Raw genomic sequence first — 21383 nt, 5'->3', positions numbered from 1 at the left:
AGTTAGGAATATTGACTATGTAACATTTAGAACTGTGTTTACACCCAGGGAACGCCCATCAGAAAGTAGGCAATCAGACTGGATGGGCCATTAGGGAGAACAATAGGACTCTGAAGACACCAGCGCCACTCCTTATGTGGATGACTGGTTATGAAAACCAATACGCGAGTGAAAGAAAAAAGGTTCTCCCGATCCCAAAGGACCAAGCCCCAGACCTAGATCAATATACCAGTCAGATCTTACCCACAAATCACGCTATTGCCAATCCTTTAGACTCTAAAATCTAAAGGTTTATTCATAAAAAGAAAGAAATATAGATGAGAGCTAAAATTGGTTAAATGGACTCAATTACATACAGTAATGGCAAAGTTCTTGGTTTAGGCTTGTAGGAGTGATGGAATAAACTGCAGGTTCAAATCAAGTCTCTGGAGTACATCCACAGCTTGAATGGGTCATTCAGTCCTTTGTTCAGAACTTCAGTTTGTAGCAAAGTTCCTCCAGAGGTAAGAAGCAGAATTGAAGACCAAAATGGAGAAGATTCAGGTGCCTTTTATAGTCCTTTTGCCATGTGGCTTGTGCTTCCTTTGTTCCAAACACAAGCTACCCAGGACACGGCATGGAAAAACCTTAGAGTTCTCTCCATAGGCATGTTTCTGCATGCCTTGCTGAGTCACAAGGTGTATCTACCTTCTCTCAATGGGTCAATTGTATAGCTGATGGTCCTTAATGGGCCATCAAGCAGGCTAGGCAGTGCTGACGCCAAATTATCTGGGGTGTCACCCAGAAGCATAGCACAAATTTAAAATACAGACAATACAGAGCCAATACTTATAACTTTAAATACAAAAACGATACATGCATACAGATCGCATAATCATAAACAGCAAATCATAACCTTGTCACAAACACCTCATTTGACCTCCTTTGTACAAGATTTGGTGCCACTACAGGACCTTGGTTGCAACAATGATCTATATGGTCACAGTTCAAGTCAATAACGTCACAGCCTGGCTGTGGAGAGACGCGGAGGGAGTTGAAAGCAATGTACAAATGTTTGGGGCACTGCACAATAGCAGCCGCAGAGGTGTCCCGGAAGGAGTTAACACAGCCCGAAGTTGTATTAGGACCGGTCTGGATTTTTGCATGGAAATCCAGGGAGTCTGCAGGTATGGTGTCACAAAGACCACAAAGTCAGGAGTAAGCGGAGACAAAGAGCCACCTGTCTGTTCCCCTTTGCAGTTAAAATAAATGGTGCAGACAGGGCAAAGTCTTCATCAAACAATCTCTTCTGAAAATGTGCAAAGCAGGTTCACACAGCCAGCCATGAGAAGCATTAGCTAAAGCTTTTCTGACATTAGCAAGTTACTGCTGCCAAGTAACTGACACTGCTCACTCTGGGGTAAACCTTGGTGGCTCTCCAGAATATGATGCTTCATTTGGCTTTTCCCTATCTCCTGCCACAGCACACACCCCACCATCCGTGTGTCTGAGGATCCTCTCTGTGGCAGAATTCTTATTGGGAAGGCTGGTATGGCATCACACCATGTGGGGGGCTTTGGCTTATGCTTAAGTCCGCCCACATGGTGGGGTTTTGTTGTATAGTTGCTAGGCTTTTCAGTGTACAAGCCACAGAAGCATATGGCCCAAAGAGACTAGTCAGAAGGAAAGCGAGGGTGGAGCACAGAAAGCAGGCAGATGTGTAGGAGAAGACGAGGGCAGCATAATTGAGACCTTTGGAAATGCAGGAACACCTTGAGTTTCACTAAGGAGAAGAGGAGAAGCAGAGATCTACAGAGGAGAGAAACAAAAACAGCCGCAAATGAACATGGCACAGCATTTTGGATGCACTGGAGGAGGGAAAGATGGAAGAGGCCAGAGAAGGATAGAATGGAGTTGAGCCAGGGATCCCAGCACGAGCTAGTATCTCAGCAGCAGGAGGAGAGAGGAAAGGATGGATTTTGGAGCTACTGTAGAGAAAGAAGTGGGAGAATTTGGTGGGAGCCTGGCTGTGGAGAGATGAGGAAAGAAGGGAGTTGAAAGCAATGTACAAATGTTTGGAAGTTTTTTAAATGGCATCCCCTGAAAATTATTCATAGTCTTTCCATTCAGCACTGCTCTGTTTTTCATTGTTTATTGTCTGTATTACAGTAGTGTGTTGAGGCCTCAACTGAGATTGGGGCCCCAATGTGCAAGGTGCTGTACAAACACATAGTGAGAGAGAGAGTTCCTTCCCTGAAGACCTTATAGTTTCAAAAGAGATAAGACAGACAAAGGAAGTATTATTATATCAGTTTCACTGATGGTGAACTGAGGCGCAATGGGATTAATTGACATGGGAAAGGTCACACAGGAGAATCTGTGGCAGAGCCATGAATTGAATCAAGAGTGCCTGAGTCTCTTAACCACAAGACCAATCTTCCTTTGGTGGATAGTGGTATCTGGAGGTTTGTGCAGCACCATGTGCTATAAGGCAGAACTGATAGTTACAGCCCCTGGATATTCTCTAGTTGTGTAGCAAAGGGCTCTGGAGTTTCCTCAGACCTTACAGAACCAGGGATGGGGCTGTTTCTTCCTGCAGGAGAGGGTGGAACTATGAGACTCTCTCACTCTTCAGAGGACTTTTTCTGGGTTAAGGGGTCAATGAGTTGACCAGGTGACTTCTTGGAAAGAGGGATGATCGAGGAAGTGGCCACCCAGTATCTTCCTAAGATCCTGAGAGGATGGGAAGAGTGTGCAATCTGACTAGATGAGCTAAACTAAGTGGAAGGGATTAACAATGGAATAAAGGTGATTATCGCTGTGCAGGATTCAATGTGCCTCTCTCAAATCCCTGGGCTAGACTCAGTCATTCTGGGTCAAGAGGAATAAATTACATTTCTTTGCCCCAGCAACAGGCCTAGAGAAATTCATCTTAGGAGAAACAGGTGACTTCATATCTGTCCCCCCCTGCTTTGGTCTGCTGGCCTCATGTGCCTTACTTGTGTCTGGGCCCAACAGGCTGACAGTGGAGGCTACTGAGAGCAGGTGCTGAATCTAAGGGCTTGTCTACCCACAGAAGTTGCACCAGCTTAACTTCAACCAGTGCAAACCCTGGTGTGAACACCCCCTGTGGGTTTAGACCTGGCTTGTATTGGTTTGTAAAGCAAAGGGGCAAGCTTGCTTGACTCATATAAACCAGGTCTAACCCAATAGAAAGAAGTCACAGACAAAGTTACACCAGTTTAACTAAATCAATTTAAAAATCACACCTTCAGTTAAACCAGGGCAACTTCTGCTTTTAGCCCAAGCCTAAGTCTTCCTAATCAGCCTGGCTCCATCCCCTTCCCAGCCAGGGCAGCACACTTCTGCAGATGTGCTGGTCTCACTACAACCTCCTCCCTTGAGGGACTTTCGGCAATGGGTGCCCTGTGCCTGGATTTAGCATACACCAACCTGGGATGAACCTAGCTCAATGTTTCCTGTAGCAAGCTGCTAATGGGAGGTTGGGGGAGACCTTTCAAACATTCAGAGTCTATGGAGACTAAGTGGGATCCAGATGTCCTTAAGCTTCTTGCTGCTCTTCTGCGAGGAGTTTTCCCATAGCATTTCCCCTGGTTTCACTTAACTTAATTTCTCTTGTGACTATGTACGTTTCCCTTTCAGGTGTTCACATCTGTGCAAATTCCCTAGAGGGAACACATGGCAAATGTAATAACAAACCTGCTTATGCCATGTACAGAGAATGGCAACATTCTCCTCCTCTTCACTGAAATCTGCTGACTGAATGCCAATTGAGCCTAAGTTGTGCCCTGGGCTGCGAAGCTCCCCCATCTAACCAGGCCTACTGCACCCTTGTGAGATCAGGCCCTGCTTTGCCTTTTTACAAATTGATGAATGTATCTGCAGCGTGTGTTCTGTGAGATGAAATAAAGAATCTGATGACTGCCACAGAATTGCCAAGGCTGGCAGTTCAGGGCTTCCACTACTGAATGCTACAGCATTTGCTCAGCCAATTCTAACTCCTAGCGCCAAGCAGCCTATTATGATTTGGATGCCCTTATAAATGGTTTCCCATCAGCACCCTACAGAAATGGATTAGTGATGCTTGAGGGCACTGCAGCTGAAAGAGCCTGTGAGATGGGGCCAATTGCCTGTGGTGAATAAGTAAGTTTTTGGGTCTGAATTTTTACCTCATTTTTAAGATGTCTCCTCTTTTCACAGCACTCTTCTTCAGCAAGGAGACCAGGGGAGGAGCTTCCTTTGGGACTTCCTTGGCCCAGCCAACACCACTAGCATGGATGGGATATGTTCCATTGGTGAACAATAGAGAGGGAAACCATGTCCCCTTGCTCCTCCACCCCACCTCACTCCACTCGCACACACCCTACAGGGTGACCCAACATGTTGTGAATTCCCTGTCTTGGGTGGGGCACATTGCAGAGATGTCACACACGGGGATTCATAGAGCGGGTGAATGGGAAGCAGGCTGAGAAAGGCACAGGGCTCCATGAATTACAATATAGAGAGGCCTGACCAGAAGCTCCACAAAGGGGATGGTTGTCATATTGCGAGTCATTGCCAGTGCTATAGCTTCTGGGCTGTAGACAAAGTGCAGGAGTGACTGCATGATGTTACATGGGCTGAGAGAAAATTCCATTCCCCACCTGTGCACAGGTCCCCACACCGAGCCTGTTTACCAGGATTCCAGCCACCGAGCATATTCCATGCTGTATGTCTACTCACGCATGTCTATGGAAGGCTTCATGATATATTAAGAGCACTTTTACCAAAGTGTAGCTCTTGGTCTTTAAAGCTGAAAGCATCTGCTCAAAGACTACTGTAACTACCACTATCAGTGTAAATGCCCTCTGTGGCAGTGCTCACTCACCCCGCAGCAACCCCTTGCATGGGTGCGGTATGTTGCCACTATCTTCGGCTCCAGCACCTCCTGCAGGCCGCTTGCCTCTAGCTCCAGGTCTTCTGCAGCTCAGCCCTCTGGCCAAGTCACCGGAGTTCAGACCCCTTCCCGGGTATCACAAGCCCATACAAAAGTCCAAGTGACACTGAATAATTCTTCTGCCCTCCTGGGCTACTGAAGTCTTCTCTTCTCAAACCCTATCTCAGGGCTTCCTTCCACAGGAGCCTCCTTTGCTTCCTGTGAGTTTCCCTCCATAGGAGAGTCCTGCCTTCTCCACAGTCTCTCCCCTGATCTTGCCCCCACCACAGGGACTAATCCTGTCCCTGTGACCTTCCTTAGTCTGCCTATCCCAGGCCTTTCCGAGAGAGCAGGAACTCACTCACTCTCTCACTCCTCTTTTCTGGGTCTTCCCTCCACAGCTCAGCTCTCTCAGTCTACTTATAAGGCCTAGCTCTTCCTCTTCTAGCCAGGAGGCAATTAGTTAATCAGCAACCCCCCAGCATAACTGATAGGCGTTTTATCCCGTACCTTGCAGGTGATGGGGGTTAGGTCCTATCACACCCTGTTTCTACTAACAAAGGCTGGGGATCAACATCTTGAATACAGAGAGGACCCATGCCTGTCAATAGTGGGGGAAGGGAGGAGTAGACTGAAGGCAGCCAGCTTCAGCAGTGTTACTGAGCATGCCCCAGTTACTGTCCAACATGAAAGAGTTTTAAACAAGGTTCGGGGTTTGGCATGCGGAGACTTCAGCCTGCTTAGTGCCATGGCAAACACACCATTAAAAAATCTTATATTCACGCTACAGAAGAAGAAAACAACAGAGCATTTGAAATGTAAAGCATTAAGTAAAGCTTTCATTTTTACAACGTTCTTTATTCCTTTGGGAATTCTTTATTCCATTTTGGGTGGCAAGTTGTAGGCATATTATTTCTATTAAAGAAATAACAGACTTTATATAAAATTGTGTTGTCCAGGAGAGGGTGGATAGTACAGGACATACGTTTCCTGGGGGAAATCTAAGACTGGGAGTGCGTTGGGGTCACCCTGCAGCATAACCCAGGCTGGTGAGAACCCAAGTGGCTGGCAGGCTGCAGTTACACACAAACACTCAGGGTGTGGCTTGCATGCTGGAAGGCTGTTGGTGAGTGGCCCAGGTAGGAAGTCCTTCAGCAAAGCATCACAAGGCACCCAAGGTTGCAGGGCAAGGGTGGCACAGCTGCTCATTAGTGTGGATTGTACCCAGGTATGTCACACCCTCCCAGCAAACTAAGAAGTTGGAAAGGTCTCTGGTAATTGGGACTTAGTGTTTTTGTCTGGAATCATTTGTTTATGAATCAGTCAGAGAAAGCCCTGAGGGAAGGGAGTGAAAGGCTGCTACTGGTGAGAGCTACTCATCTTCCTCGCATGGTGCTGCTGCCTGCAGGCCTAAAGGGCCCCATGATGCTGGATGATGTACAAACACATGACAAAAAGATGGCCCCTGCACTGAAGAGATTACAATCTGCTTGTCCCACATTATACAGTAAAACTATTTTAGAAGCATCACAGTGAATTCTGAAAATTGTTACCATCATACTATTTTTCATATCCTTTCAGTTGTAAAGCCAGGGTGTCTTCTTACCATGAGACCAAGCGCCTGAGTCTTAGGAGAAGGAAATAATAACAAATGCATTTTACAAACATGGGACACCACTTCCTCACGAGCCATCGACTTGACCTTAAATGGGCCAAAGTCCCATACCAGGCTCTCCTCGCACAGCACTCTCAGCCGCGCTGTCTGAAGCACAATGCAAAGCAGGGTAGAATGGATCTAATAATCCCAGGTGGAAGTTGGCCGTGGCTTACCAGAGTTGAGCCCCCAGTAGCTCAAAAAAGTGCCCATGTACCTCTCATCGTGAGGTCAGACTGAATGAAAAGCACCAGGCTGTGCTGCCTGCAGTATGCTTTAGAACATCGCCATCTGTTAACAATTTATTACTAATGCACCATATAAGATGTTTACTGTAGGCTATTAAAATGTAGCTGGATCCATGAATCATTTTTAAAGAATAATAAAAAATAGCGCTTTAAGTGGAACATTAATTTAAAGTTAGCCTCCACCAGATAAGCTGATTAAACTATTTAACAGTGGTGAGAGACCCTTCCAAGAACATTAATTTTTTAGTATCTGTCTTTTCCTACATATGGTTAGCGATAAATAATTTATTTAGACTTTCCATTGAAAAGATCTAGAGAACAGACACATCATTTCCTTCCAGGTTTAAGTACTGGTGATTGTGGGTCAATGATGGCTAGCAATTTGGGGAGACTCTTCAGAAGTAAACATTAAAATGAGCTTTTTATGGCAAGTTAATGTATCCAAGCCCGTTTGGGCCAACATTGGGGTTTGAAGCAGTGACGGTCTGCACTAAAAGCATTAACCACTGCCTGAACTAGAGCACTATGGCCACTAGTAGTTAGATGATGCAGAGTCCTTAACCTCTTATATAGACCAGCCACTAGGGGGGGGACAAAAACCCATATTGCATTAGTGTATGTAAGTTGGGGATGAGGAAGAGTGTGACTGTTCTTCAAATACAAATTGACTGGGGTCATGCTACTGTTAATTGAATGTGGTGACCGTATGTGGTACATGTAGCTAGCTAACTGCTTTGACTCTGTTTCTGCATTTGTATTTGTCACCTGCAAAGACTCTGAGGTCGGAATCGGAAAGTGTTGTGTGTTTAGTGCAGACTGCTAGAGAGGAGACACACACTGTGCTCTCATCTGCACATTTCACTGTTGTTCTTTCTTTCTCTGTTGTTCTGAGTCTAGGGTGACCAGATGTCCCAATTTTATAGGGACAGTCCCGATATTTGGGGCTTTTTCTTATATAGGCGCCTATCACCCCCCACCGCCTGTCCAGATTTTTCACACTTTCTATCTGGTCACCTATCTGAGTCTAACATAAAGGTAATTACAGGTTTCAGAGTAGCAGCCGTGTTAGTCTGTATCCGCAAAAATAACAGGAGTACTTGTGGCACCTTAGAGACTAACAAATTTATTAGAGCATAAGCTTTCGTGGGCTACAACCCACTTCTTCGGATGTAGCCCACGAAAGCTTATGCTCTAATAAATTTGTTAGTCTCTAAGGTGCCACAAGTACTCCTGTTATTTATAAAGGTAATTGAGACTGAAAGTATCTGCCTCCTCTCTGCATATGGGAATGTGTAGCCCATGCTTGTGCTTGGAACCACGGTTGAAACAGCTTTCTAATACACCCAAATAAAAAATGCATGTCCACAATAGCAGTTGTGATTCATGTCCACAATAGCAGTTAAACTAAGGGCCCAATATACTCTGGAGAGGGCAACACAAAGTTTATGCACCACTTAGGGCTTAAATAGAATTTAAGTAATGCATAGGCCTTAAGCTGGCCTCTACCCAGGGGTGAATTTCACCCCAAGTGATATCCTGGCCCCTGTTGGTTGTGGGGTAGACACTGTACAACTTGGCGCTCTATTTGCTTTTCCACAGATACATGAGGTGAATCCCCACTGAAAAGGGGAATTCCAGGAGTACTCTAGAGGAGGCAGGTCCTCCGGGGGGCCCAGGCAGGGAACAGGAGGGTGTGCAGAGTGCCCTGAGCTGGTGCAGATCTCTGCACATATGGTCTTGTGCCTCCCCACCAAGAGCTGCACCAATCTCAGGAGACTCCCTAGGGCTTGAGAGCCAAACCTCAGGCTTCTTCCCCTGTGTATAAAAGAAACTCAAATTCCACAAGTAAAGAATCCAGAGGACACTCCAGGAGGGGGCAATCTGTTCCCAAGAAGCAACAGACTCTGATTTCTACCAGTCTCCTGAACTAGCCACTTAGGCCCATAACAACTTTAGAATAAATTATCAGACATGCTTTTAAAAATGACCATTAGTTTCCCTGCATGTGATGGGTGAGTGGAGCACAGAGTTATTTGCTACCCATTCTGGTCTCGTCTGGGCTTTGTTCATTGCAAACTTTAATCCCAATCCTTCCATCCTTCTATGCACAGAAGCCTACTATGGTCATCCCAAGTGTGGAGTGCTTTGATTGGGCCCTTCATTTCCATCAAACTATAATGACAAGTCCTGTGCTCTTACCCCAGTCTGATGTTGCACGAGTGTTTGTTGCTATACACTGTAAAATGCTTTAATCAGCTGCAGTACAGTTTGGATAATGAAGTAGCAAGACATCATGAAAAAAAATCAAGCTACAAAAACATAAGAAAATGTATTTTCAACACAAGGCACAGTATTGACAGTGCTAATCTTTGGTGAGTATGAGAATTAGCAGATGATAAATTGGCCACAAGAGGGAGCCAATATTGTTCCAAGAATGCACTGGAAACATGAATTACATAGAGAAAATCAATTCAAAATTATAGGTCAATGTTGGACAGCACAAAACATGTCTCTCTCCCCACACATAGTCCAGAGTTCACATAAAGGTCAGTGTACATGCAGAGCATCCTGAAAATGTGAAATAATTTATGGGGGTCTTTTTATTTCACATTGAAAGAAATACCTTCCCTTCTTCTCAAGCTCTGAGTTGGGGGCTATTCAGGAACTTTTCTCCATAACTTGAACGTCTACTAAAATGCGCTTTTTGTAGATGATATAAAAAGTACCATGTCTTCCAAAATCTCTAAACAAAATGTGTATTATTTCACCCTAGGTTCCCCATGAACTATATAGAGACATTGGTCTGAAATTGAAAATCTGCTCCTGCCCAGTATCTTATATTGCTATGTACTATGTTGTTTTCATGTAAGTGTTAAGCGTTAAAAACATCAACATCATTTAATTACATAATTGCATTATTGAAATTGCGAAGAAATCCTGGCCTAGCTGCAACTCAGTCACATTCATCTGACATTCAGTACTATACATTTCCTTTGCTATTTCAATTGGAAATCTGTCCTAAAGTGTTGTAGGAGCTGGTAAAAAACAAACAAACAAACAAAAAAAACGCATTACATTTATCCCACAAGTTGCTTTATTTTAGTGATAAGTAAAGTGCTCCATTAGTTTCTCTTGTTCTCTCCCTCACTGGGAGGCAATTCTGCCAAATAAAAGTGCTGTATCTTGTATTTATGTAAACACATAGAATTAGAGTGCCACTGGGACAAAACACATTTTAAAAAAGACAAAACAAAAGGACTATTTGATTGCCAGCTACCCTGGAAGAAACAGTTGTCTGAAAGGATTTATGGACTGCAGAGCTGGGCTCATGTTGTTGGCTTGGCATTACACAGATTTTGAACTTTGGTAGTTTGAATTCACAATAACTCTTGATTTTTATTTGAGATTTCAGTATTCCCTTATACATACTTCTATATCCCCCATTTCTATAGTAGCTGAGTATCTCACATACAGAGAGACAAAGTGACTTTCCCCAAGACATATAGGAAGCCTGTAGTGGAACAAGGAATTGAACCTGGGCCTCCCAAGTCTCACACCAGCATCCTATTCACTGGACCATCCTTCCTCTTGTATAGCTCATACGTCAAAGCTAAATCTCAAAACAAGACGGGGTAATTTTGTTTTAATCCATGCATTGCTTATGGGGTCCAGAGGCCTGATGTGTGGGCAACTGTTACACAGGTTTTGTTGTATAGCCAGACTGAAACCTACTCTCGAAAAAGTGTGCTAAGACAGAGATTTAGGTTTGCTCTACCCTTGAAAGTTAGATGCACATAGCTACATTGGTCAGGGATGTGAAAAACCACATGCCTGACCGACATAGCTATACCAACCTAACCCTCAGTGCAGATGCAGCTATATCGACATAGCTAACTTCGCTCATGGAGGTGGTGTTCCTACACCAATGGAAAAACTCCCTCTGCCAGGGTAGGCTGTGTCTACACTGCAAGTTTATACCAGCATAGTCCCTGTACTGTAGACACAGCCTTAGGAAAAAATTGTTTTGAGTTTTGACAAAGCATTCAAATTAAGCTTTGCTGACCTCAACTTTATAGTAAAGTTTTGCATGGTTTTGGGGAAAAAATATTTGCTCAGCATCAATACTCTGATCATCTTTAAGAGCCTATTGAACAGCTTGTGGCCAAAAAGGGGAGGATTAGATTTCTACTGTGAAATGTGACAATAGCCTGAGAAATTAGCAAAAAACGCATTGTTTCCCTTGTTCAGTTCCATAAGTGTGTTCAGTAAGAAGAGGCTGTGTGTGCAAAATGCTAGCAGGCTGAAGGCCTGGTGTTAACCAGTAACTAACCAACAAGATGCCACCACTGAGGTCAAGGCAAGGACTGATTAATACAGAGGTAAATATTGACAGACACAAAAGTGAATTCACTGTTACTTTAAGGCAAAATACCTAAAGATTTGGACTGAAAACAAACGCCTCTCTGTGGTTTGTTAAATATATTCAAGTGAGAATAGGAGCGCCGCCAGCTTTTCTGCCGCCCTAGGTGGCGGAAGGTCCCGCCCCAAAATGCCGCCGCGGTCGCCGCCCCCCAAATTGTAGCACGCTAGGCGACCTCCTAGGTTGCCTAATGGGTTGCGCCGGCCCTGAGTGAGAAACCAATTGACAATGCATGACTTTGGACAAGTCACTTGGGTCCACATTTTCAAAAATGGCCTCTTGTGTTTTGAATGTTACAGGGTGGTGGGCACTCAGCACCTTGGAAAATGGGGCCCCAAGTGTCTCACGTTGGACATCCAAAGGCTGAAGAGCCAAAAAGTAGAGACCACTTTGGAAAATGTGTTCCTTAGCCTCTCTGCTCCCCAGTTCCCCCCTACCCCCAAGCTGTAAAATGGGAATAACAATGCTTACCCACCCAAATAAATAAAGCTCTTTATGATGTAAAAAAAAAAAAAAGCATTATGGCCCTGATTCAGGAAAGCGCTTAAGCATGTGATTTGAATTCAATAGGCACTTAAGCTGAAGAGCCCTCCAGAGAATCCTTTCCTATCTTGGGACCTATATCAGGTAAATATTATTTGAAAGGCAGGGGAGTAGCAAGGGAAGTAGAGGAGGAATTGAAGAGACTAGAAGCGAAAAGAGAAGGGACAAGGTAAGTACAGAAAGAAGAGTCAAAGCAGAGGAAAGATCTATGGATGTGGATGACCTTGGGCAACTCACTTACTCTTGGTGTTGCTCAGTATCCCCATTTGCAAAATGGAGATACTACCTGCCTATCACAGAGAGCTGGAATGTGGCTTAGTAAATCATATTTAAAATGGCTTTGAGATCCTTGGAAGAAAAGTGCTTTAGAAATGTGAAGTATTATTCTTAAAACATTTTGATGTAATTGCACATTGAAGTAGAGGGGATTTTACCACTGCTAGTAGAAAGTGATGTAGCATAGATGCAGCATGTCCCATGCTATCCAGGAAAGGGTGTCATCCCCCAAATATTTTGTATCTCGCTTTACACTGTAAGATCTTTTCCAAGCACCTCAGTTAATTTTCTCATTGATAGGGCTGAACTTTTTTTTTTTGTTATAAATTCCATGCCTTGGTCTTTCAGGTAAATCAGCCCACTTGCCATTTGAATATTTTTGCATGTGAGTGGACAGGGTGCTAACAATTACTAGTTTGTTTAATTACTTAAGTTTAACTCTCAGTGTTGGAAGCAGCAATAAGAATGTAAGAAAGAGAAGACCAATCACAGGATAAGGTGTGGCACCAAGAGAGATCTAAATAATGACGGAAATAAAAACAGGATCCAGGGGCAGACAAAATGCGCCCACAGACAAACCTGCTGGGGACTACACCCATCCAGAGAGAGATTGAAGAAAAAGTCAGGGGATGAATAGCTGGCTCCTGCTGAAAATCAGTTGGTGCAGGTATTGGAAGAACAGAGTGGAAGTCAAAGTATTAGCACCAAACTCACTTCAAGAAGGACCACTAGCAGCAACTACAGAGAGGAAGGGGACTCTACTCATAGCCATGGTTGTACAACAACCAATGCCTGATCTACACTCGGACTTCTACTAGTGCTAAAGCCAGTGGAACTCTTATCAGTTGGGAAGAATAGGTAAGAAGATTTTTAATGCAGTTGGAACTTACTTATCCTTCTTTTGGATTTGCTATTCTGTTAAAATATCAAGATGAAGATTTTGGTTACTCTGATTTTGTTTCCTCTAGAGGGACAATAACCAAGATGCTTCAATGATGGAACTGCCGTTGAGAAAGATACCAAAGGATGTTGTCCTTCTGTATGATGAGCTAGGCTCAATAAATTAGCTCCTTGTCCCTTTATACCAGGATCCTAAGATTATTCACTCCAGGATTGTTTTTTTTTTAATCCACCTTCTGATCTGTAGAGTATGTCTTTAATAAATGCTAGTCATGCTATTTACCAGCCATCTTTGCATCTATAGCCAAAATTCAAATCTCTTTTCCAGGACTGCCAGCAATGCTCTTAATATCCGTGCTTGAAAGAAAGGAGGTGTGTATACATGCATCCAAGTTCAACTACATCTCATACGGCTTCTGGAGACTCACCACTGCTGCTGATGGGATGTCCCTATCTCACCCTAGGTTGAAAATCTCTCTCAACTGTTGGCCGCATCTCTGGCATTCTTTTTTACTTCATTGCTTCTGTCCACAAGTGCTAGAGAAGGAGAAAAATATGTAAGAGGTCTCCAAAAAAGTAAGGATGTTGAGGATTAGATGTCATCAAAGCTCTGTTTCAGTAGAGCTCTCAGACCTCTCTTATCATGTACCTATCAGGTTCTATTTGAATACATGCTAAAGGTAAGAATCCTGTTAAGGACCAGATTGTCCCTCTGTGTATGTGGAAAGGGTGGGGGCCGCCTTCACAGCAGTCTACTGTCCATCTCCAGACCTGTGGCATAGGGAATCTAAACATGGAGAAGGCTGGGCTTTGGTGCTACGTGCATTGTCCTCGCAGGAAAGCAGTGGGTAATCAACAATCAAGTTAATATAGCCTGTGATTGTATGTACTTTTGCATGGAGCCTCTTTGCCTTAAGGATACGCTCCATGTGAGTATGTGTAAGGAAGCTGCAGGGGAACAGGGGGAAGCCTAGTCAGCACAGTGCCTTGCCACTAAATCTGTGCTAACAGGGAGCTGCAATGAGAGCCGTGAGATCTAGGAGGTAATGCAGAATCACGATACTTCTGTGGAGAATTATGGCTTTGGCCTCACTTTCATCTCTCAAGATCTGTGCAAATCTCAGTTCATCTATGGGTTCCTGTAGCAGGGCGGTCACCCTGCTCTGGGTTGGAAGGTGTTAAAAACAGCCCTGGGAAAGGGCTGCCCCGGGGAGCCAACCATGAGCAGGCTTGAGGCAGCCAATCAGGACCCAGCTGGGCCAGTATAAGAAGGGCTTAGGGAGGAGCTGGGTCAGTCTCACTCCAGCCTTGGAGTAGGAAGGACCTAGCTGCTTGGGAGCACAGGGTACCAGAAGTAGAGCAGTGCTGGGGAAGGGCAAGAGGAGCTGGGGCGCTCCAGCCTGGCAACTCCCCAGGCTGAGGCCTTGTTAAAGGCCCGAGGCAGGTCCTGGGGCTGCAGAGGTAGCTGGTCCAACCCCCTTGCCAGTGATGAGTGGCCATTACAGACTGCAGTTTGCCCCAGAGAACGGGAGCTAGATGACGACTGGTAGCAAGGTGGGCTTAGAGGGTTGGGAGTTCCCCTGGGAGAGGAGACCCAGAGCGTGGGGACTGCCGTGGGGCAGAACCCCAAGGAAAAGCGGCACCGGGGTCCGTGAGGGACACGGGGACCTGAGGCAGAAGAGACACTGGCCAGCAGGGGGTGCTCCGGGGCTGAAAAAGAGCCAATTCCTGGATGAACAGCAGGAGGCGCTGCGCCGGTGAGTGCTCGATCTGCTACAGTTTTGGAGTTTGTACCCACGCCCCTTCCTGAGGGGGTGGGAGGAGGCAAACCCCACTCACTCCCCAGCAGAATGGCCTGGTAGAAATTCTTCAAGAGAAATGTTGCATGTTCCTCTCCTCTACCCAGCTTTTTTCACAGAGGAGGACAATCTGGCCCCATGAAAGCATTCATTCAATACTCATAAAACTCCCACATACCATCTAACTTCTCAATAAGTTATATATGTACTTATACATTTAAAAAAAAATAACTTTTGCTTTTCTTACAACAATCTGAAGAACACATGATGCTTTCTTCTCTTCTTTGTTCCATCTCGTATTGCAGCTTGACCAATAATCTGCAAGACTCTCTCAATGCCATCTTTCGTCTTCGCAGAGCACTCCAGGTAGGCATATGCCCCAATGCTAGCAGCCAAGGCTTTTCCTTCATCCGTCTTTATTGGCTCTTGTTCCAGTGTAGCAAGTCTTTCCAGCACACCCTCATCGTTCCTCAGTTCTTTCTTGGTAGCCACCAGAACAATGGGAGCTGTGGGGCAGAACAGTTTGACCTCTGGAATCCAATTGTCAAGGATGTTCTGCAGTGCATTTGGCCTGTCCACTGAGAAGCACATTAAGATGACACTTGTGCCTTGATAGAACAACGAACGGAAGTGCTGATAATTACCTTGGCGCTGCCCTGCTACATCGAAGAGCATCAGCTTCATTGACTTCCCATCAACCTTGGTGTCACTGATGTAGGTTTCAAACACTGTTGGCTCATAGCATTTGGAAAACTGTTCCTTGCAGAAGGCAAGCAGGAGGCATGTCTTGCCACAGGCAACATCTCCCACGACAGTTAGCTTTTTCCAAACAGCAGCCATCTTCTGAAAAATAGGATGTGGTGCAGAATGAACCCCTCCAGCTTCAAGCTTCCAATGCTTTGTAAATACTCTTTGAGGAGAGAGGGAGAGGAGGAGGCGGCAAATCACACTAGATTAGAATCTGTCCCTTTGTATTATTCCCTTCTGCCCATATTTATGATTTCTTGATCTTTGTGTTGTTTATCTGTGATAAGAACATAAAAACGGCCATACTGGGTCAGACCAAAGGTCCATCTAGCCCAGTATCCTGTCTTCCGACACTGGCCAATGCCAGGTGCCCCAGAGGGAATGAACAGAACAGGTAATCATCAAGTGATCCATCCCCTGTCGCCCATTCCCAACTTCTGGCAAACATAGGCTAGGGACACCATCCCTGCCCATCCTGGCTAATAGCCATTGATGGACCTATCCTCCATGAACTTATCTAGTTCTTTTTTTAACCCTGTTATAGTCTTGGCCTTCACAACATCCTCTGGCGAATAATTCCACAGAGTGAGGGTGTGTTGTGTGAAAAAATATTTCCTTTTGTTTGTTTTAAACTTGCTGCCTATTCATTTCATTTGGTGACCCCTAGTTCTTGTGTTAAGCATTAAATAACACTTCCTTATTTACTTTCTCCACACCAGTCATGATTTTATTGACCTCAATCTTATCTCCCTTTATTCATCTCTTTTCCAAGCTGAAAAGTCCCAGTCTTATTAATCTCTCCTCATATGGCAGCCGTTCCATACCCCTACTAATTTTTGTTGCCCTTTCTGAACCTTTTCCAATTCCAATATATCTTTTTTGAGATGGGGCGACCACATCTGCCCGCAGCATTCAAGATGTGGGCATACCATGGATTTATATAGAGGCAATATGATATTTTGTGTCTTATTATCTATCCTTTTCTTAATGATTCTCAACATTCTGTTAGCTTTTTTTGACTGACGCTGCACATTAAGTGGATGTTTTCAGAGAACTATCCACAATGACTCCAAGATCTCTTTCTTGAGTGGTAACAGCTAATTTAGACCCCGTCATTTTATATGTCCTCTCAAGTCCTTCATGATTAGCATCGTCCACAATTTTCACTGACATGCTATTTACTCTCTCTTCTAGATCACAGAATGAAAATGTCAAATAAGACTGGACCTAAGATAGATCCCTGCAGTGCCCCATTAGATAACTCTCCTAACTCAGACTATTGCTGTTTCTCATTTTATATTTCGTTCGCATTCAGCCGATTCTCACTCCCAGGACAGTGTTCATTTTCAAGACAATTTGATTTCATTTTCAAAGTGTGATTGTGTGTGAGACACTGCAGTGAATGCTTTACTAATAGCCAAATAGATTACATCTCCTGCTTTCCCATCAGCCACCAACAGCATAATTTTTATCACCAAAAAACCCCAAGCTTGGCTGGCACCATCTATCCTTTATAAACCCATGTTGCTTATTGGTCAGGGGTCTGTCATCATGTAGAAGTTAAGAGAGCCGACCCTCCCCCCAATTTCATACATATACCATTATTTTATTACCAGCAATAGGAGTTAGACTTACAGGTAGTAACTTCCAGGATCACTTTTCTTCCCTTTCTTGAAGATCAGCAGGACATTTGCTTTTCTCTAATCTTATCTCCCCAGTTTTCTTTGGAACACTAATTCACCTATGAAGACAGTTCTCCACCACTCTTGCAGGACACTCATGATAAGCACTCTTTTTAAATAAATGTTTGTGTTTCTTAATTTAGCCAGCCAATCAGCAAAGAGCAATGAATGAGATCATTGCTTTTAAAAGCAAACTGCTTTACTTGTAATAACGTAAGGAGGGTGAAAACATCAATTCCACAATCCTGGAGAGGATTACAACATCAATTATGCAATGCATATACTGGTTGCTTCATGTACAATAGAAATGAGGAAGTACAAGACTGCTGCTCAAAATTCCCTCCCCGAGTAAATTATGTTTGTATTATTAAGAGTTCCAACTAATGTAGTGCTTTGGAACTGTCAGTCCAGGAGATTGAAGCTCTTTAGTAAGCTATGTAGCCAACAGAGCATGGGGGACAGTAGCAGATCAAACTTCCTCATGCCATCACACCAATATACCTTTTTTCTGATCTGGAGAGACAACTTAGAGAAGTGAGGTTAGTCCAGTCTCCACGACCCAGTCAATCTAGAGGGAAAGGATGGTCCAATGGTTTGGGTGCTAACCTGAGACTTCAGAGACTTGGAGTCAATGCCCTGCTCTGCCACAGACTTCCTATATGGCCTTGAGCAAGTTATTTAGCCTGTCTGTGCCTCAACTCCTCATCTGTAAAACAGCACTTCCCTACCTCACAGGGGTGTTTGGAGGATAAATATGCTAGAGATTGCGAGGCACTCAGATACTATGGTAATGAGGGTTATATAAGTGTAACACCGACAGATCCCGGTTGTCGGCAGGTGGGATTGAACCTTGGGACCTCTGGAGCTAAATGCATGAGCCTACTGCATGAGCTAAAAGCTATATGGCCCTTAGCTAAGGCTGTAAAGCAGACTCATTAAGCTCTCTCTAAGTGGTCTCAGTGCCACTAGATGGGATAGAACACCACACCCAGGTGGTGTGTGGGCTACATAAGCAGCTACGATAGATAGATTTGGCGTCCACTGAGAGTATCAATTGCAGGGGTTATTTGTAATGCAGACACTTAAGCCTGGATACACAAAAGGAATTAGGTGCCTAAGTCCCAGTTTTGGCACTACTGCAAGGCACAAAACTGCTGCTGAACCTTTTAGGCACCTCACTCTGCACCTAAGTTTTTGCAGAAAAGCTCCCTAGGCACCCAAGTTGCTGCCTCCAGGCATGCGCTCTTCTACCTTACGCTAGGCATCCAGCTGTCTATCTCCCACCTAAGCCTCAGAGCGATTCATGCACCGGGAAAGACAGGCATTTTGACACTTAAGTCACCTGTGGGGCCCAATCCAGTTGGCACCCTCTGAGCATGCCAGTTGGGGGCAGCAGAGACAGGTGGCAGAACTCCCTCATAACTTTTTGCCCAGTGGTTAGGGCACTCAACCTGGGATGTGTGGGAGACTTCCAGTTCAAGTCCCCGCTCTGCTTGAGGGGGAGAAGGGACTTGACGAGGGATTTGTTCATGGGGTGGGATAGCTCAGTGGTTTGAGCATTGGCCTGCTAAACCCAGGGTTATGAGTTCAATCCTTGAGGGGGCCACTGAGGGATCTGGGGCAAAATCAGTACTTGGTCCTGCTAGTGAAGGCAGGGGACTGGACTTGATGACCTTTCAAGGTCCCTTCCAGTTCTAGGAGATAGGATATCTCTATTTATTTATCTGCCACCTCTCAGGGGTGTGCCCTAACTAGTGGGCTATGGGTGGGATACTCTAACGTGGGCCTCCCTCAGTCTCTCTTGTTGAAGTTGTTGCTCTGTGAATACATAATCAAAGAGTAACTGGAGTTGGGTTCTGAGTCTCGCACATTCTGGGTGAGTGCTCTCAGGCTATCGAGTCACTCTCATGCTGGTGCGCTCTCTCTCTCTCATACACACACACACACTTTTTTCTGTCTCTCTGGCCCAAATACCCTCCCTGGCTTCTTGCAAAAAATAGCATAGGTGCCTGACTCCAATGAGGGTTCCCGGCTGAGAACTGCAAGCAGAGATAGGCACAGTCCCTGCAGCCTGGACTTAGACGCCTTACTCCATGAGAGGAGTGGTACTTAGCATGCACCCCAATGGTCAGCATCTCCAACTGACCTAGCTTAGGTGGCTTCCTGCCTAGCACACTGGCTCTTGTGAACCACAGTCTAAGGTGCCTATCTCTTCCCATTCATTGTATAGGAGCTTAGGTGTCGAACTCACACTTTGTGAACCGCAGTGATGTACTAGGTGCCTAAAAGTGAGGCACTGTGGCGCTCAGTGTCACAGACTGCCTAACTCAGTGATCCCCAAACTTTTTACCTCCCGTCCCCTCTTACCTCTATCCATGCCCTCCCCCCAGGAGACGGGGCCAGGGCCACAGCTTTGGGAGGGTGGGACACAGACTGGGGTAAGGGGGCTGAGGCTGGGGCCACAGCTGGGGGCGGGGCCAGGAGTGGAACCTTGTCCAGGGGCCGAAGCTAGCAACTGAGGCCCCAGGTGAAGCGCCGGCAGCTGGGGCCCCAAGTGCGGAGCTGAGAGCCGGAGCCCCGGGCATGGCGCTGGGAGCCAGGGCCCTGGTCGTAGGGCCGGCAGCTGGGGCTCAGGCATGGGACTGCAAGTAGAGCCCCTGGTGCAGGGCCGCTAGCTGGGGCTGGGGCCAGGAGCAGAGCTGGGTGGCCTCCCTCCCCGTTCCGCAAGGGGGCTGACCCAGGCCCCCACCGTGCCCTCCCAAATGTTCCTCTGTGCCCCTAGGAGGGCACGCCCCACAGTTTGGGGACTTCTGGCCAGCTCCTTTTGTGCATGCAGGCCTTATCTGCTAATGCCTGGATATAAGCAACCCCTTCATTTAATTTTAGCGAAGCTACTAAAGAGCTATCTGTTTGTAACAAGGTTTTAGGTTTAAAATAGTTTTAGCATAAGAACATGGAATTCATGACTTACTTTTTTTTGTTTTAAGTTGGAGCCCTGAGGACGTTCTGAGTCCATTTACTTTACTATGATTAAGTACGTTTATGGTTGATTGTACAAGTCCTCATGGGTGGCATTCAAGGATATTTTTGGTAGCCTAACCATTATAGTTCACAGTGTAAGGTAACGTCCCAAAGTAAAAGTATTTAGACTGTGAACCCATTGGGGCTCGATTCTACATGGTGCTAAGTGCTTTGTAGGATTGCACCCTGATTGTTTATACACTTATTTAACATATTATCGGGCTAATTCCTCTTCGTTCAGAATATATTCTTACATGTACCGCACCTACTGTTTGTATGCTTTTTATACAAAAATATATTATTCTTGTTCAATTCCTGTTTTGTGTATTTGCATTCCAGGAATGTATCTACTTTATTCCTCCATTTTCAGTATTTGAGTGTTAAATTCAGCTTTTCTCATGGACCTGTGACAGCAATAAGCCTGCCACATCATGAAATGAGCATCCCAGTCCTTATAAATGCCATAAGCTCTCCTCTTCCATCAAATAGCCCCATACTAATTATCTGAGCCTTTCTTCCCACATCTACTCAGAGGCTTCTTAGCATAAGATTGCAAAATAACCATATTAGGCCAAATCCTGCTTATCTTACTTCACTGGGATTTTTGCCTGCATCAGGACTGTAGGGTAGGGGTCTTAACATCATGGGAAGAGAAAGCATGGAGGACTCAATATACAAGTGAACATATAATGTTATTAGCAAATAGGAGTTCCTCAATAAGTGTTACTCCACAGCAGGAAATGAGCTTACTTGCCTAATCATTTACAAAGTGAGAAGTGATTGCTTCCTGGCTAGGTTTTTGCATTTTTAGTGTATGTTTGTACTTGAACATAAATTGTCTGGGTTAAATAAATACTACTACCAATTTCATCAAGGGTAGAAGGGAGTGAAATGAAACACCATTATCCAGTGGGATTTTCCGCCCCTACCTCACCTTTATCTCTTTACTTGCTTAATTTTTAAACAATTAGGTTTTCTTCCAAAGCATCAATATCTGAAATGCAAAGAACATCAGAACTAGATACTCCAGGCCAAACTCAGCCCTGAAAAATGTGTATGGACCTCAGTGGGACCCATTAGTACACACCTAAAGGCAGAACTGGCCCTTTAATAACATAAAATACCTTGGGAAGGAGGAAAAGCCATCTGGTCCCAGCCGCCTATTTTAATTTTACTTT

At 45.0% G+C, this 21383-nt stretch overlaps 1 protein-coding gene across 1 annotated transcript; it reads right to left on the bottom strand.

Annotated features, from left to right (window-relative positions):
• Positions 1 to 13471: 13471 nt before the first annotated feature.
• On the bottom strand, positions 13472 to 15637 carry LOC135876031 (ras-like GTP-binding protein rhoA). Its single transcript, XM_065401158.1, has 2 exons — positions 15003 to 15637; positions 13472 to 13493 (listed from the first exon to the last, which is right to left on the bottom strand). Exons 1-2 carry the CDS (start codon positions 15593 to 15595, stop codon positions 13472 to 13474), a joined length of 615 nt encoding a protein of 204 aa, XP_065257230.1. The 5' UTR covers positions 15596 to 15637.
• Positions 15638 to 21383: the final 5746 nt, after the last annotated feature.

The sequence above is a fragment of the Emys orbicularis genome, chromosome 3, assembly GCF_028017835.1.
Source record: "Emys orbicularis isolate rEmyOrb1 chromosome 3, rEmyOrb1.hap1, whole genome shotgun sequence".
In the NCBI taxonomy this organism is placed as follows: domain Eukaryota; kingdom Metazoa; phylum Chordata; order Testudines; family Emydidae; genus Emys; species Emys orbicularis.
This window is presented reverse-complemented; position numbering and strand designations above follow the sequence as displayed.